At 36.5% G+C, this 14,471-nt stretch overlaps 1 protein-coding gene across 7 annotated transcripts in view; it reads left to right on the top strand.

Moving 5' to 3' along the window:
* The window catches only part of CDK8 (cyclin dependent kinase 8), a 136,485-nt gene that overhangs the window by 96,155 nt on the left and 25,859 nt on the right, over positions 1 to 14,471 (top strand). For 4 of the 7 annotated variants that reach the window (XR_003142312.3, XM_035719523.2, XM_025462657.3 and 1 more), the window contains exons 5-7: positions 4,611 to 4,668; positions 6,868 to 6,999; positions 14,129 to 14,272. Coding sequence is in view for 6 of the 7 variants with exons in the window: in XM_035719523.2 (XP_035575416.1) it covers positions 4,611 to 4,668; positions 6,868 to 6,999; positions 14,129 to 14,272 (334 nt within the window). In the remaining variant the exon portion in view is untranslated. The remainder of the gene's footprint in view (positions 1 to 4,610; positions 4,669 to 6,867; positions 7,000 to 14,128; positions 14,273 to 14,471) is intronic. The other 3 variants (XM_049100988.1, XM_035719528.2, XM_025462659.3) reach the window with 3 other exon arrangements.

Below are 14,471 nucleotides of genomic sequence, written 5' to 3'. Positions count from 1 at the left end.
AGATCTCATTCACTGGGTTTCCAAATTTCTGACTCAACTACTTAGAACATTTCATTAAAACAATTTTTTAAATTACTGAATATATGCCTACTTAAGTCTTTGTTGCCCAGGTTTGAATCTCTCATATATGTATGTATCACAGCTCATTTTCTTCAGCATGTATGATAGTAAAAAATGATTAACAACCAAACTGAAAGTTACTGAGTATCTAGAAAATGTGCCACTAGGTTGTGGTGTTTACAATGTTTGTGAAAGTTAAATTCTGAATAAATCTTAGAGAACAGCACTAATAATGGTTTCTTATGGATTGCTATTTTTTCATAGATCTATCAAGAATGAAATTTTCCTGTTGACTCGAAGTTTCTATCTTGCCTTGACACCTTAGTGCACATATGAAGACCCCATTTTCACTCCCAGAATAAAAAGGTCTTAGTAGTTATCTAGGTTGTATGCCATCATTCTCCACTTCTGCACCTAAGTCAGATATTTCTGATTGATAATGTTGGCTTCCTGATCAGCCCACTTCCTATCTTTCTCAAGATAGAGCTCCCTATAGTCCTTAACTTTTTTTTTTTTAATGTGGGAATGTATTTAAGATTTTATTTATTCATGAGAGCCAGAGAGAGAGGCAGAGAGGCAGAGACCCAGGCAGAGGGAGAAGCAGGCTCCTCGCAGGGAGCCCGATGGGGAACTCAATCCCAGGACTCCGGGATCACGACCTGAGCCAAAGGCAGACACTCAACTGCTGAGCCACCCAGGCGTCCCAACTTTCTTTTTTTTAAGTCAGGATTGACCTCTTAAATGAAACCACTTTGCCATCACTGCTGCATGCCATGAAAATAACAGGAGGAGGGACCCATTGTTTATAAATAGTGTCATTGAAACAACACAGCACCATTCTCCTTTGTGACTATATAGCATGCCCAAACTGAATTTTAAATTCACTTATAGAAGTGGTGTTGGTGTTGGCTTTTAGCCCTGAGCTCTGCTTCAGATCATACAAAAGGCAGCAAGTTGCCTAGGAAAGTGATTTTTAGCTATTAACTAGCTCTTTGGCCCCAAATCCTTGACAGAGAAACTGTTTATTTCCCCAACCAGTGCTAAAACCCTGGTTTGGAACTTGACAGTCTGGTAAGTTACCCAACAAAAGGAAGAACAAGAGAAGTTGTTTTCCACCTATACCTCGTAGTAAACTGATCTATACTACTCACCCTAGGGCTTCTTCGATATGGGCCCCGCTACTGAATGAGTAGGAAAGCAGAAAAGAAGAGAGATGTCCATATTGTGCAAATACTATCTCTTGCCAGATACAGAGATAGTATTTTAGAATTGAGCACTTAAGTCCTGGAACAGTCCATCACAGCAAACCAGTTAATCAGTTTACACCTTTGGAGAAGGGAGTAGGATTTGGGATGTAGTGGAAGAGCAATGGGTGGCCAAAGGGTCTTTAACTTTTAATTATATGTGACTTTATAGTTTGAATTGTTTATAATCAGAATGTATTCAAGTATTATTTATGTCATTAAGTAGGGGGACAGAGAATCAAATTATGCCAAGTAACACAGAGGAAGGATCTTTGGGGGCAGAAATAATGGGATACCAATGACCTGGTTTTGAAAGGTCTAGTCACAGGACTCGGAAAATGGCAGGGGGATGTGGATGGTGGCAGGGGGGTGGAACAAATTTATGGGAATAAGCTTGCAGATGCCTTGCATCCCCTCAAAAGGACATTGGATCTTATTCACATAAGATGGAGACCAGTTAAAGTAGAAATAATGTTTTAGTAGTAATAAAGCATAGCAAGAGCATTCAAAGACATTTTTGAAAAGGTTCATACCACTCTCACTAACTTTGTTCTTCTACTCATGGTACTTTTTTTTTTTTTTAACCTATTGGTAATCACAGTCTGTATATAATTTTGTGTTCTGTTTTCACTCAATCTTTCAGTAATTTTCCATGATAACTACTATGGAAGATTTTAAGCAAGGGAGTGATATGATCAGCTTTGTCTTTTAGAAATGTTACCCTGGCAACATTACAGAAGATAGTTTGGATGGGAGAAGAATCGTAATGGGGTTAAAGAGTAGAGAACGTATTCAAGAGATATTTAGGGAATTCTACCCCAATAGATCATAAGAAGAGAGTTCTAGCAGAGAAATGGAAGTTTCCCCCTGATCCCACATTGGTGGTTGAGAGCAAGCTCTGTTTCTCAGCCGAATAGAAATGCTGCCAGATGCCTCTTTGGAAAGCCCTCCTCTGCCTTCAATATTGTACACTAGTCTCAGAGATATGATTTCATTTTGAAGTAGGCTGAGCTGAGAGTCTCTGCAGAGTCTAACCCAGCGGTGACTGACACAGTGCATGAAAGCAATTTTACTTGTGCTAGGCAGCACTTGCAGGTAGCCCACAAGGAATAGCATTAATGCTGTACTTCCTTTAGGTATTTTGCCGGTTATTCTAGTGGCCAGGAGTGTGTGTGTACAGTACTGATAGAGGTTCTCAAAATTTTTTTTTTAAATTTTTATTTATTTATGATAGTCACAGAGAGAGAGAGAGAGAGAGAGAGAGAGAGAGAGAGAGGCAGAGACACAGGCAGAGGGAGAAGCAGGCTCCATGCACCGGGAGCCCGATGTGGGATTCGATCCTGGGTCTCCAGGATCACGCCCTGGGCCAAAGGCAGGCGCCAAACCACTGCGCCACCCAGAGATCCCTCAAAATTTTTTTGAATGAAACTATTGTTGTTGACTGAAAAACTTGCTATGTAAAGTTACTTTCAAAATGATATATTAGGAAGGGAGCACTTGACTTAAAACATGGGGTTGATTCTGCTTCTGCCTACTCTTATAGATGATTATACTTACAGGGCAAGTCATGTAATGTCTCTAGTGCCCAGTTTCTTCACCCTGAAAAATGTAGGAATTTGTAACCTCTGAAACGTATATGCTACCGTTTCAGCAATTCTTTGCTTTTTTTTGCTAGGGACAAAAAATTTTTTCATCTGTAAGTTACATTTTGTCAGTAATAACATCGAGGCTGTTACTGAATATGGCTTCGTTCTGCTTTCCCGGCGCGGCCCAGCGCCTGCGCAAGGAGTGAGAGGCTGGGTTTTTATCACTTTTAATGAATTTGGCATTATTTGTTGTAGATTTTTAAAATTTCCCTTTTGGGAAGAAAAACCAAAAACTTGCCCCAGCTGATACACTGGGGGACTTTGTTCCCTTCCCTGCTTGACCCCCCCCCTCCCAGTTTTGGGTTGGATTGGGGGGGTGTCTCTGGGGCTCTGCCCCTTTTTCCAGGAGTGGTACGTCGTGTGTGCGTGTGCGTGCGCCCCACAACCTAGAACAGAAGCTCCGTGTTAGAGGCTGGTCTTCCCCGCCCTGGGGTGTGCACTGCTCTCGCCTGGTGGCTCCTGGGGCTTTGTCTGCTCTGCACACCTCCTCCCTGCATCCTGGAGGTCGGAACTTCCAGCCAGAAGCCTCTGCCCTCGGACTGCCCCACTCCCCTCCCTCTGCCCCCCCCCCCCCCGGCCCGGCCCCTGCCTGTTACCTTGGGGTGTCCTTGCACTGGTCACCCCGGCGTGTCCCTCAAAATCAGGGCCGGGGGACAGCCCTCCCGTGTGTGTGGCTAGTTGTGCTTTGGGAAAAGTGGAGAGTTCAATAAATTTCTGGTGCTCTGGTCTCCAAAAAGAAAAAAAAAAAAAAAAACACTAGTTACCATTGTAGATAGTCTTCATTAACATTTTTAATTTTAAGGTTGCTTTGAAGGGCATTCTAATCTAATTTCACTGTTATTTAGCAGACTGGTAGAATTAAAGACCAAGTAAACAGGCTAGCAGAGTGAGAAAGGTTTGGGGGTTGCTCTCCCCCCACCACTTCCTCTCTGTCCCACCCTCTTCTCTTCTTCTTCCCTCTTCTTGCTGAGGAGGACACAAATCTCACATGTCAGTGTAGTAGATACCACATAGCAGATTGTAGATGATAGTTAATCCTGTATATTTTTAGAGACTTTTAACACTGTTTGAAATTTTACTTCTATAAAACCTTATTTTAAGTTTTAGCTTCTTTTTTTATTTAAACGTAAAAAATCTCAAAACCAGATCATAGAAAATTCCTCTTCACTAATCCATTTAGAAAAGACTTTAGTAAATTGATTTTTCTATAATTTATTTGTTTAAACATAGGTGCATACTTTGCATTTCCAAAAATAAAAAGATAACCAGCTGGCTCCTTCCTTTGCTATTCAGAATTAAGCCATTTGTGAAGATACATTTTCCCTTAAAATTGCAGGACATTTTATATAATTGAAAGAGTTGGAAGTAACCACAACATTATAGCTTCCTGTCAGATGCTTCACAGTAGTGAGCACAGACTGAATAAAGGGCCAAGAAAAGCCTTATTAACTCTACCTGGAGAAAAGTGCTATCCCATTTGGGCCTTCATGAAGTTTGCATATCGCTTTGCATAAAGTTTCTTTGGTGACTTCCTGTGTTTGATTTTAATTTTTGAGTAAATGAGATTTTGTAAAGGTGGATTTATGTTATATTGATATATTGTCTGTTGTAAAGAAACCACTACTGTCTACTGAAAAAAATCACTATTTTGTTTCCACAGAAACCTGCTAATATTTTAGTTATGGGTGAAGGTCCTGAGCGAGGAAGAGTAAAAATTGGTATGTTTTATCTTTGATAAGTCACAGTGTAGCACTCTTGTAAAACTTTTACAGGCACCTATTATCATTTCTAACTTTTGCTGTAATAATATGTGTATATTCATGTAGTTCCTGCTTGATCAAAGCCATTTCTAAAGAGTTTATGTTAAAAATGAAAAATGTTTCACACTCTTAAAAGGTGTCAGACAATCTTTAGGGCTTGAAGTGTTCTAATTATAAAACAAGCTGTGGATGTTTCTTAGAAACCTTTGCCTTCATTAAAAATAGCCTATCAAGGTGAGTGGCTTCTATCCACATTAGAGGCCAGCCTCACCTTTAGTCACAAGGGCTTATACAGCACATTAGTGATTATAGCATCACTTCTGTTCACCTGAGCCAGATTACATCAGAACATGTACTTCTGTGACCTTGTCAACATTGGAAATTATAAACTAGGAAAACCACGAAGGCTGGATAGGTATAGACTCTCAAGTGTGAATGAGCCTGCTGATAGAGGGCCTCTGCCTAATAGGAAAAAAAAATAACAAGCATTCTGTACCTTGGCATATTTTCTAATAGCTCTGTTTCTTTATATATCAAAACAAAATTTTACCCAGTTCTGGCCTGGCACCTATAAGGATAGAACTGAATTTATTTATTCTAACTGGTTTTTTCCATTGTCATTTCTAAGTTGTGTCTGTCACATTTATTTAGTTTGTTTCCTGTGTGGGTAGAAGAAATGTTGTAACTAAATTATGTTAATTTAAAGGCAGCAGGATTCTGGGGGTATTTTTACAAAGTAATTTCTGATTGCAACATTTAATATAAATTCAAATTATCGGCTAATTTGTACCACTTCCCCAACAAAGAACAACCTAGGTATTCCTAAAGCCTCCTTCCTCTCCTCCCCAGTAAATTTCCCAAATCTCACTTTCCACTTAGACTCTCAGAATACTCTTTTATCATACAAACCTTGCAAATTTTAAATATCACAAAAATTTGATGCACCTCAAAGTACTCCTGGTCATTGACTCCCTTTGAAAGCCAGGCCCTGTCAGTACTTACTCTCTAGTCACCAGATGCCTGTTAAGTCCTTATTTGTGTTTTTAAAAAGTCCAGTTTGGTTGCATCAAGTTCAAATGTAAGTTCAAAGTGTGCAAATTGGAAAAGACCTAGTCAAACAGTAGTTACAGATGTATTTTTACTATAAGATTTGAGGAAATTTTATACAACAAAATCTAGTTTGGAATTATATGTAATGCATATGATGTTAGCAGGTTTGGGGGGATATTAATGCTTAAAGCATTCACATTTAAGAAGAAATACTATTTTTTATATAAACTAATATTTAGTAATCTGAGTCATGGTTTTATCTTTAGCAAATTTCTGTGGTTTTTCTTTTAACCTCTATAATTAAGTAGATTAGACGAGGGCCTACTTCATTAAAAATATGTATTAAGAAAGCAAAACGAAACAAATGATTGATGAATCTCGAAATTTTTGATAGATGGTATGAATAAGTGATTATTCATTCATGTGTATTTGATAAAAGCGATGTGTAATGACACTAGATACTAAGATGAAGACTGTTTTTGCTTTTAAGATTACAGTGTAATAGGATGAACAGCCATGCCTGAATAACTACACTATATATTAAACTGTGTCAAATGCCACAGCTCTAGTTGTGAGCTAGGGTTTTTTGACATTTGTCAAATCATTTAATTTCTTCTTTTGAAAAAAATTTTTTTTCCTCTAGAAAAAGGAAGTGATTGAACTATAATGATCTTTTAAAAGGTCTTTTCCAGCTTAAAAATTTTACTATGATTCTTTAAAGTTAATAGTATTCAACCCAAATAAATGGGGGGAGATAGTGGTGTTAACTTACTGTATAGTCAATGTCTGATTCCCCGGCGAACAGGCTTATTGATTCGAATAATGGGAAGCTGTACTGTAACGGATGTAGTTTGTCAGTGCTTGCAACCAGTACAAGGAATGGACACGCACCTTAACTACCCTGTCTCCAGTAATGGCATGACAGGTGGGAAGAAATCTGCCCAGGGGCAAAGGGTCACCCTGCCTCTAGCAGCAGAGTGTGTCCATAAACCAGGTTGAAGAGTTCAGCGGTTTCCCCATCTTCCTAAATAGTAGTGGTAAAATTATAGTAATCAGTTATATTGGTAAAAATCTGTTGACTTGACCTTATTATTATCTGTTTTCCAGCTGATATGGGCTTTGCCCGATTATTTAATTCACCTTTGAAGCCTTTAGCAGATTTGGATCCGGTGGTTGTGACGTTCTGGTACCGAGCCCCAGAGCTACTCCTGGGGGCAAGACACTATACCAAAGCTATTGGTGAGTGCAGCTCACGAAAAATCTATCACCTTTCAGAAATGACTTTGTTGTAGTAAAATACACATATTTCTATATATTAAGTCAAATAATACAGAAGGTTATAAAGTACAAGCAAAATCTGTCCTACAATCCCACTGCCTATAAACACCACTATTAGCATTAGGAGTGTATTATTCCAGGCATCTCTCTCTGATAGATAAATAGATGTTTTAAAGCTTTTTAAATATATGGGATCATACGATGCATGCTAAGTAAAAATGTATTTTAAATTTTACTTGAAAGAGAAATAAGCACAGTAAAATTTCTAAGCCATTAAACTGCAGACTGATGTTTGTTTCACCAAAAGAAATATTTATTTCTAAAAGATCCCCTTAGAGTTAAGGGGGAAAAATTAAGGGAAACAGTAGGAATTTAGGATATCTTAATTCACTTTTCAATTTTTGATTGTGTTGATTACCTCCCTCTAGGAAGAATTAGGAAATAGTACTCTTTTACTTCCCCACCTACCTCTCAATTTATAAGCTATGTGAGAAATATCGTTGTCATCATTATTATCATTACTACTACTTTGTTAATGTTTACGATATTTATTTTCTTTTTGCAAACCGTAATTCCCACAGCTCATACTCAGATTATATACTGTAATGGATTTGGTGTTCAACTACCACAGTCCTTTTACCACATCTTTCCCATTACTAACATCTTTATTCTGCCTCATGTTATTTCATTGAACTTTATCATTGCATACTTAAGTGCTTTGCTTTTCTTTTTCCCTGTGTTGTATGTCTTTACTGTTTACCCAACTTGTTCTGTTTTCTCCAGAATGGCATTGAGCCTGCTTTTGTTTTTGTTTTTGTTTTTGTTTTTTGGTTAACTCCATCCTGAAGTCTTCTATGGTTTGCTGTATTATGGATTGATTTTTATCCTGGCTTTTCTTTTTTTTCAATTCCTCTGAGTTGGATATATTTCCTTCCGGGCTTTATTATTTTGCTATAGCAATATCTCAGCTTGCTTTGGAAGGGTGTGTTGGAGGTAAATTTCCTAGTTCCTATATTTCTGAAAAATGCCTTTGTCTTACTATATCATGCAGTTTGACCAAGTTTAAAATTCTAAGTATAAAAGGACTTACCCTCAGTATTTGGTGATGCTCTTCCATTGTCTTGTAGCATCAGTGTTGCTAATGAAGACTCGTGCCAATCTTATTCTTATTCCTTGATGGACTACCTGGGTGGTTTTTCTTTCTAAAAACAAATAGGATTTCTTATCTTTATATCTCACAGTAATGAGCTGGCCACTTGGTAGGCACATTCATTCTGAAGGTCATATCCCATATTCCATGTCTGTGGAAAACTCCTACACTAGTCTTTTGATTTCCTCCTGTTTTCTATGTCTTTCTTTCCTAAACTGAGTGTGAACAGATGTTGGATGCCTCAGGTTGACCCTTTATACCACTTTTCTTATGTTCTTCTGTCGTTTTTTTTTTTTTTTTAAGAACCCCTTCTTATGCTCTATCAGTTTTTTATATTATTTTATGTAAAGAAAAGCTTCTCAGATGTCTGTGAGGACAGTGGTAACAGTGCTTTTTAATTGTTTGTAATTTGCTGTATTCCTGGAATAATTTTTTGTGTTTTCTTCGTAGGCTTTTTATTTATATGGCTTGGTCTCTCCCTTCCATGTGGCAAGTGTTCTTCCCCTGTTTCTTGACCCTTGATTGTCTCTTGATATTTAAGAATCAGGTTACAGAAAAGTGCTTAGGAACTTTGTATACATAGATCATAGGGCTCGTTGGCTGGCAGATTTTCGGGTGATCTAGCAGAGAATACCATTAATGAGGGGATCCCCAAATGCTTAGCATGCACAAGTCTTTGTCCTGAGGATATTCAGATTCCTTAAGGGAAGAGTCTTCCAACTTTGGGCTTAAGTTTCATGTACCTGGTAGCCCCAGGGCAGTGAAGGGAGCGTTGGGGAAGGATCAACTGTTCAAAACACAGACTTTATAGCTGGTCCTCTAAGGACAAAATCTTCCAAATTGTACAGGACAATCCTGCTTCACTTCACACTCAGTGATAATACTGTGTCTAGGGCCTTCTCTGAGCTATTCTGTCTGCCTTCCATCTTCCTGAAGTAAAGTGTTCTTTTGTATCTCTGCCTAGATCAGGTCTTCATATGGCCAGTCTCTTTTTTTTTTTCATTGAGATCTTAATCAAAATACTACCTCTTCAGAGAGAACCTTAGTGATCACAGTCAAAAGTAGTCATCCTGCCTTCCCTATTCCCACTTCTATCTTACTGCCTTAAAAGCATTGAATAGTATCTAAAATCCAGTAAAATAGATAGACCTTGCCTCGCTGGTCACCCTAGTAGGCCAGTGCCTACATGGTACACAATGATAACTTAGTACTTTGTTGAATGAATTAATGAATGAATCTTGTCCTCAGTAATCTCCTGTTCTTTTTATTACTATGGATATATGCCTTTATTATTTTGCTGCCATTTCAGTGTATACCCAAGAAGGGAAAAGAAGAAATACTTATGATCATTCCCCCATTAAAAAAAAAAAAAACTTTATATATTTATTTATTTATTTATTTGGCAGAGAGAGAGAGAGAACACAGTAGGCAGAGTGGCAGGCAGACAGAGAGGGAGAAGCAAAGTCTAAGCAGAGAATGTGATGTAGGGCTTAATCCCACGGCCCTGGGATTATGACCTGAGCTGAAGGCAGATGCTCAACTGACTAAGCCACCGAGGCTCCCCTCATTCCCCCATCTTAATCTTGAACCCAACATGTCTTTCTTAAGAAAATCTTTATATTCACTAATCTTCATAACTACTTTGAGATCACATTTCATTTTATAGAAAAGTAAAGGTAGATAAAGTTAAGTCAGTTAGATACAGGACTTCTCTGTACTGTATTTACAACTTTTCTATAAATCTAAAATTACTCCAGAATAAAATGCTTATTTTTTAAAAAGTCAACCAGAAGGAAAAGTGAAAATCATTAAACTAGTCCTGTTTTTGAATACATATAATTACCTGTGTATACATTTGGTTATCTTTTTTATAAGTATATTTTAAGGGACGCCTGGGTGACTCAGCAGTTATGTGTCTGCCTTCGGCTCAGGGCATGATCCTGGAGTTCCAGGATCGAGTCCCACATCAGGCTCCCTGCATGGAGCCTGCTTCTCCCTCTGCCTGTGTCTCTGCCTCTCTCTCTGTGTGTCTCTCATGAATAAATAAATAAAATCTTTAAAAAAGTATTTTAAGTCTTTAGCATATAAACTAATACGATGTATAACTATTTTTTCCACTTAAAAGTGAGTATTTAAAAGCATTGTTACTTTTGATAAGACATATTAACAGACTACAAAGATAAGGAAGTGATTGCTTAATCTTAGCTGTTATCAACTTGAAAACTTGAGACTTTGAATTGATTTAAATTAAGTAAAAAATATGCCATCTTAGAAGCTTGTGACTCTGTTTATCTTTTTCTAAAGAAACTTATATTTTGAATATTGGAATTCCTATAACTTGTTATTCACTAGGACAATCTGCAGTCTAGCATTTTTGATGTGGGGCTCTTTCTCACAAAGCTAAACTAACAGCAATTTAGTAAATCCCTTGTTCAAATGGCTTTGTAATTTGGAAAAGAGAAGCCCTTTCTTCATATTTTTCCTCTCTTCGTCTTCCTCATCAAAATTTATTGGATAACTATTAGGTAAACTTTTTAAAACTTAAGAGAAACTGAAATGTACTCAAATTAATCTGATTTATAGCCCTAGCTCTATCACTCAGGGTGTGTGCACACACGCATGCTCACCCTCATGCAAACCATTTAGTTCTTTAGCCTCATTTTTTGAAAGTGAGAATTTAGCTTCAGTCATCTCTTAGATCCCCTTCAACTTAAAAAGTTCTGTGACCTTGGAAAAACAACTGCTTCTGAGGTAGAGAGATTACAGAGGACACAAGGATGCAGATTGAAACCAATGAGACCCTCTGCAGTGGTGATCCCCACCCAAGCCAGGTGTACATACCTGACTTGGCCAAGAGCAATCTTGGAAAGCATTTTCTCTTATGAAGACATTGGCTCAAAAATGTCTTGAAAGCACTTTTCTTTTATGAAGACATTTGTCAAAAATGTCAAAAATATCTTTTAAATCACTTCTTTTTTTGAGAGAAAGATTGTACATAAACCATTTTTAATATAAATATTTAAAAACAGAATAAAGGAATAAAAATGAAACTTCTTCCTTAAATCCAGTCTCTCCCACACAATCCCATTCTGCGTATTACTTATGTAAGTAGCCTGAGGGTGCATTAAAGTATTCAACAAATTCCCCAGCCACAGTGAAAGCTGCTTATCAAGAACTTGCTTAGCATTTTTACTTACTTGTCAGATAGTTGTGTAGTTTGAGTGGCTGATAGAAGAACCTTTGTAGTTGAATGCACAGATTACTTGTTCAGTAGTTGATTTTAATAGCATCATTTAGAAGAGTGAAATCTTAGTGAAATCTTAGCTAGTGGAGTTTAGTGGATTATGTTAAACTGAGGCTACTAAGAAGCAACGGAAAGAGCATAGGAGAAAAACGTTCCTACCCTCTATTACAAACAGATTTTAGTGCTGCAGGTTTTTATTCACTTGTACAAAACTGCAACCCAAATAATTAAGCCAAAGAGAGTCAATAATAGGCTAATAAACATTGTACTCCCAGTAACAAAGTTTAATTCAGTTTTGAGTGTTTTGGGGTTTTGTTTGGTTGACTTCGTAGAGGCTGAAAGAGGAGTTTCAGTTTTTAATTAATCATCACTTAAAGCAGTTTTAAAGTTTTATGGACTTTTAAACTCAGATGTTTGTTCTCAAATAACTGAATGCCCACTAATTATGTGGCATTCTATTAAGTGGGAAGTATACTATAAAATATCAAGCTCTACCCCCCGCCAAATTTGGATCTACATAGCATGCTAATTGCTGTCTACTTTGCCTAGTTAGCTCAATAGCTACACAAAGCATCCCAGATTTTGAGAAATAGATGAGATTTATGTATTTTTATTTTGGAAAGTCTTTTCCTGAAGGAGGTAGGCAGGTGAACAGGGAAGGACTTTACCATGAAATTGGCACATTCTGGAAAAAAATAGGCAAGATAGGAAAGAGAGACTTATGTACACAGATTTAAAAATTTGTCTGAAATAATAGCCTGCTTAGCTAACTTAACTTCCTGATTAATGTCTGGATCAGGATTTTGAAGAAAGGAAGGATGATGAGATTGCTAAAAGTAAGAGATAATAAAAAAGATGCAGAGAAAGAGGTTATGAGGGCAAGATTAATAAGCAAGGTTTAATAAACTATTTCTTCCTATTTTCTGACCTTTTATTTTAGAAGCAATATCGCTTTAAGGATAGCTACACCACTTACGTTTCATCTGCCTTTACATAGTTTTCTTTAGAATTTTTCATAGCTAACCAGAATGTGTTGTTATGGTGTCTTTTGGGTGCTAGGAGTAGAGTTTTAAACATGCAAACTGACCCATAGGCTCAGTTTTGAGAGCCTTTTGGGTGCTAGGAGTAGAGTTTTAAACATGCAAACTGACCCATAGGCTCTCTTTGTGATGCTCCTTAGCTTACCTTTTAAGTAAGATTATCATAAGTCAAGTTATCATATGGGGTACATATGTAAAAAGAATAATCACAAAATAATTTTTCTGTTACTAAAAACAAAATAGTTTGGCTTGTATCTCTTGATACTTTTCCATATGATGGTATTGGCTAACTTGGTTCTCTGATGTGGGAGAAAACTGATATGCAAACACAATGTCCTTTTTAAAAATCACTTGCTTGTGGTCAGGGTGTTTAATCTTACTAAAAAGATTACTGCCTTGTTAGTATGAAATAGAAATGTGATAATTTTACATTAAAGATCTATATTCCAATTTTAGGGTTTAGGAATTCTGAGTTATTTTATAAATTAACATTTTTTTCTCATTTTCTATGTATGTGACAGTTATTAATAGACCTGGGTAATTGGCTTTAATAAAATAGTGGTTTTTATTTTTCCCTCTATAGTTATTTGTATTTACCACAGGTTTTGGTTAGATCAGTCAAAACACACTCACATTCATTGAATCTCTGCTGTGTGCACACCATTGTACTTAGTGTAGAGAAGTTAACTTTGTTGGTTTAGGACTTTGTTAAAGTAGAAACTGAGTAATTTCAGTTTTAAATTCTAAAGTGGCATGTAGATCTTTCCTCTGTTAATAACAGTTCTATTGAGTAAAAGTTTAATATGAATGAAAATTAGCTTAAATCTTAAAGTGAATGAAAGCAGTTTGTTGCACTACAGAGGAATCCATTTGCCTGGCTTTTTATAAGTAAGTCTAGTAAATTTGTACCCTTTCCACCTGTCTTAAGGTAGGATTTTGTTCCCTGTTTTCTTGTCCTTATTAAATTGCAAAATCTGACACTATCGTATCATAAAGAAATACATTGAAGGAAAAACTGTTCAAGTAGAAATGCAGTTTGATTAGGTGAGGCATTGTCTTTCTCCTATTGGAATAACACCTTGCTAATTAGTGCTAGCATGAGGGGATAATTATTAGACTTCACAAATTAGCATGTACATAAACTAAAGAAAAATATTTCTACCTTAAAAAATTGGTGCTGATTGTTTTTGGCAAGTATACGCAATTTCAAAGGCTATTTGGGTTTTCTGTTTTGGTTTTATTTTTTGTTTAATTTTGTTTGTTTGTGGTTCCTATGCTCCATATGCAACTTTGTGTGTATTTCATAGGTAAGGTATGTTTGAAGCATTTAAAAATTGCCAAAAATTTAGCTAATAAATTTGATTTGAACTTGGAATGAAGCCACTGGGTATAATGGAGATGTAATAGGGAATGAAAAATTGGGGTGGGTTGGGTGGGAATATATATTTACAAATAATATTCCATGATATTTTAATTATAATTGCTTTAGAAATTAATATGACTTATTAGGAAAAGAAAAGAAAGAAAAAACACTCCCCACCAAGATAAAAATGCATTTTCTTTTGGAAAGAACCACTTTATTTTCCTCCTTTCTTTTTCTTTTTTCCTTTCCTTTTTTTTCTTTTCTTTTTTTTTTTTTTTCTTTTTGTTTTAAAGATATTTGGGCTATAGGGTGTATATTTGCAGAACTACTAACGTCAGAACCAATATTTCACTGTCGACAAGAGGACATCAAAACTAGTAATCCTTATCACCATGACCAGCTGGACAGAATATTCAATGTAATGGGATTTCCTGCAGGTACACATTATGTTTTTGTTTTTGTTTTTAAATCACTGTTGTTTGAACCTAGATATCTTCATTGGAAAGGTGTATATCTTTAGCTGATGGAAGCTACTCTTACTCAATTCTTTATATTTATGACTTGCATTAATCAAAGATCCTTAGGAATAGCAAAATTTATAGAGTTCACATATTAACATAAAGATATCTATGGGTT

Source organism: Canis lupus, chromosome 25, assembly GCF_003254725.2.
Source record: "Canis lupus dingo isolate Sandy chromosome 25, ASM325472v2, whole genome shotgun sequence".
Classification (NCBI taxonomy): Eukaryota; Metazoa; Chordata; class Mammalia; order Carnivora; family Canidae; genus Canis; species Canis lupus.
Note: the sequence above shows the minus strand (reverse complement) of the source record. Positions and strands in the feature narration are given on the sequence as shown.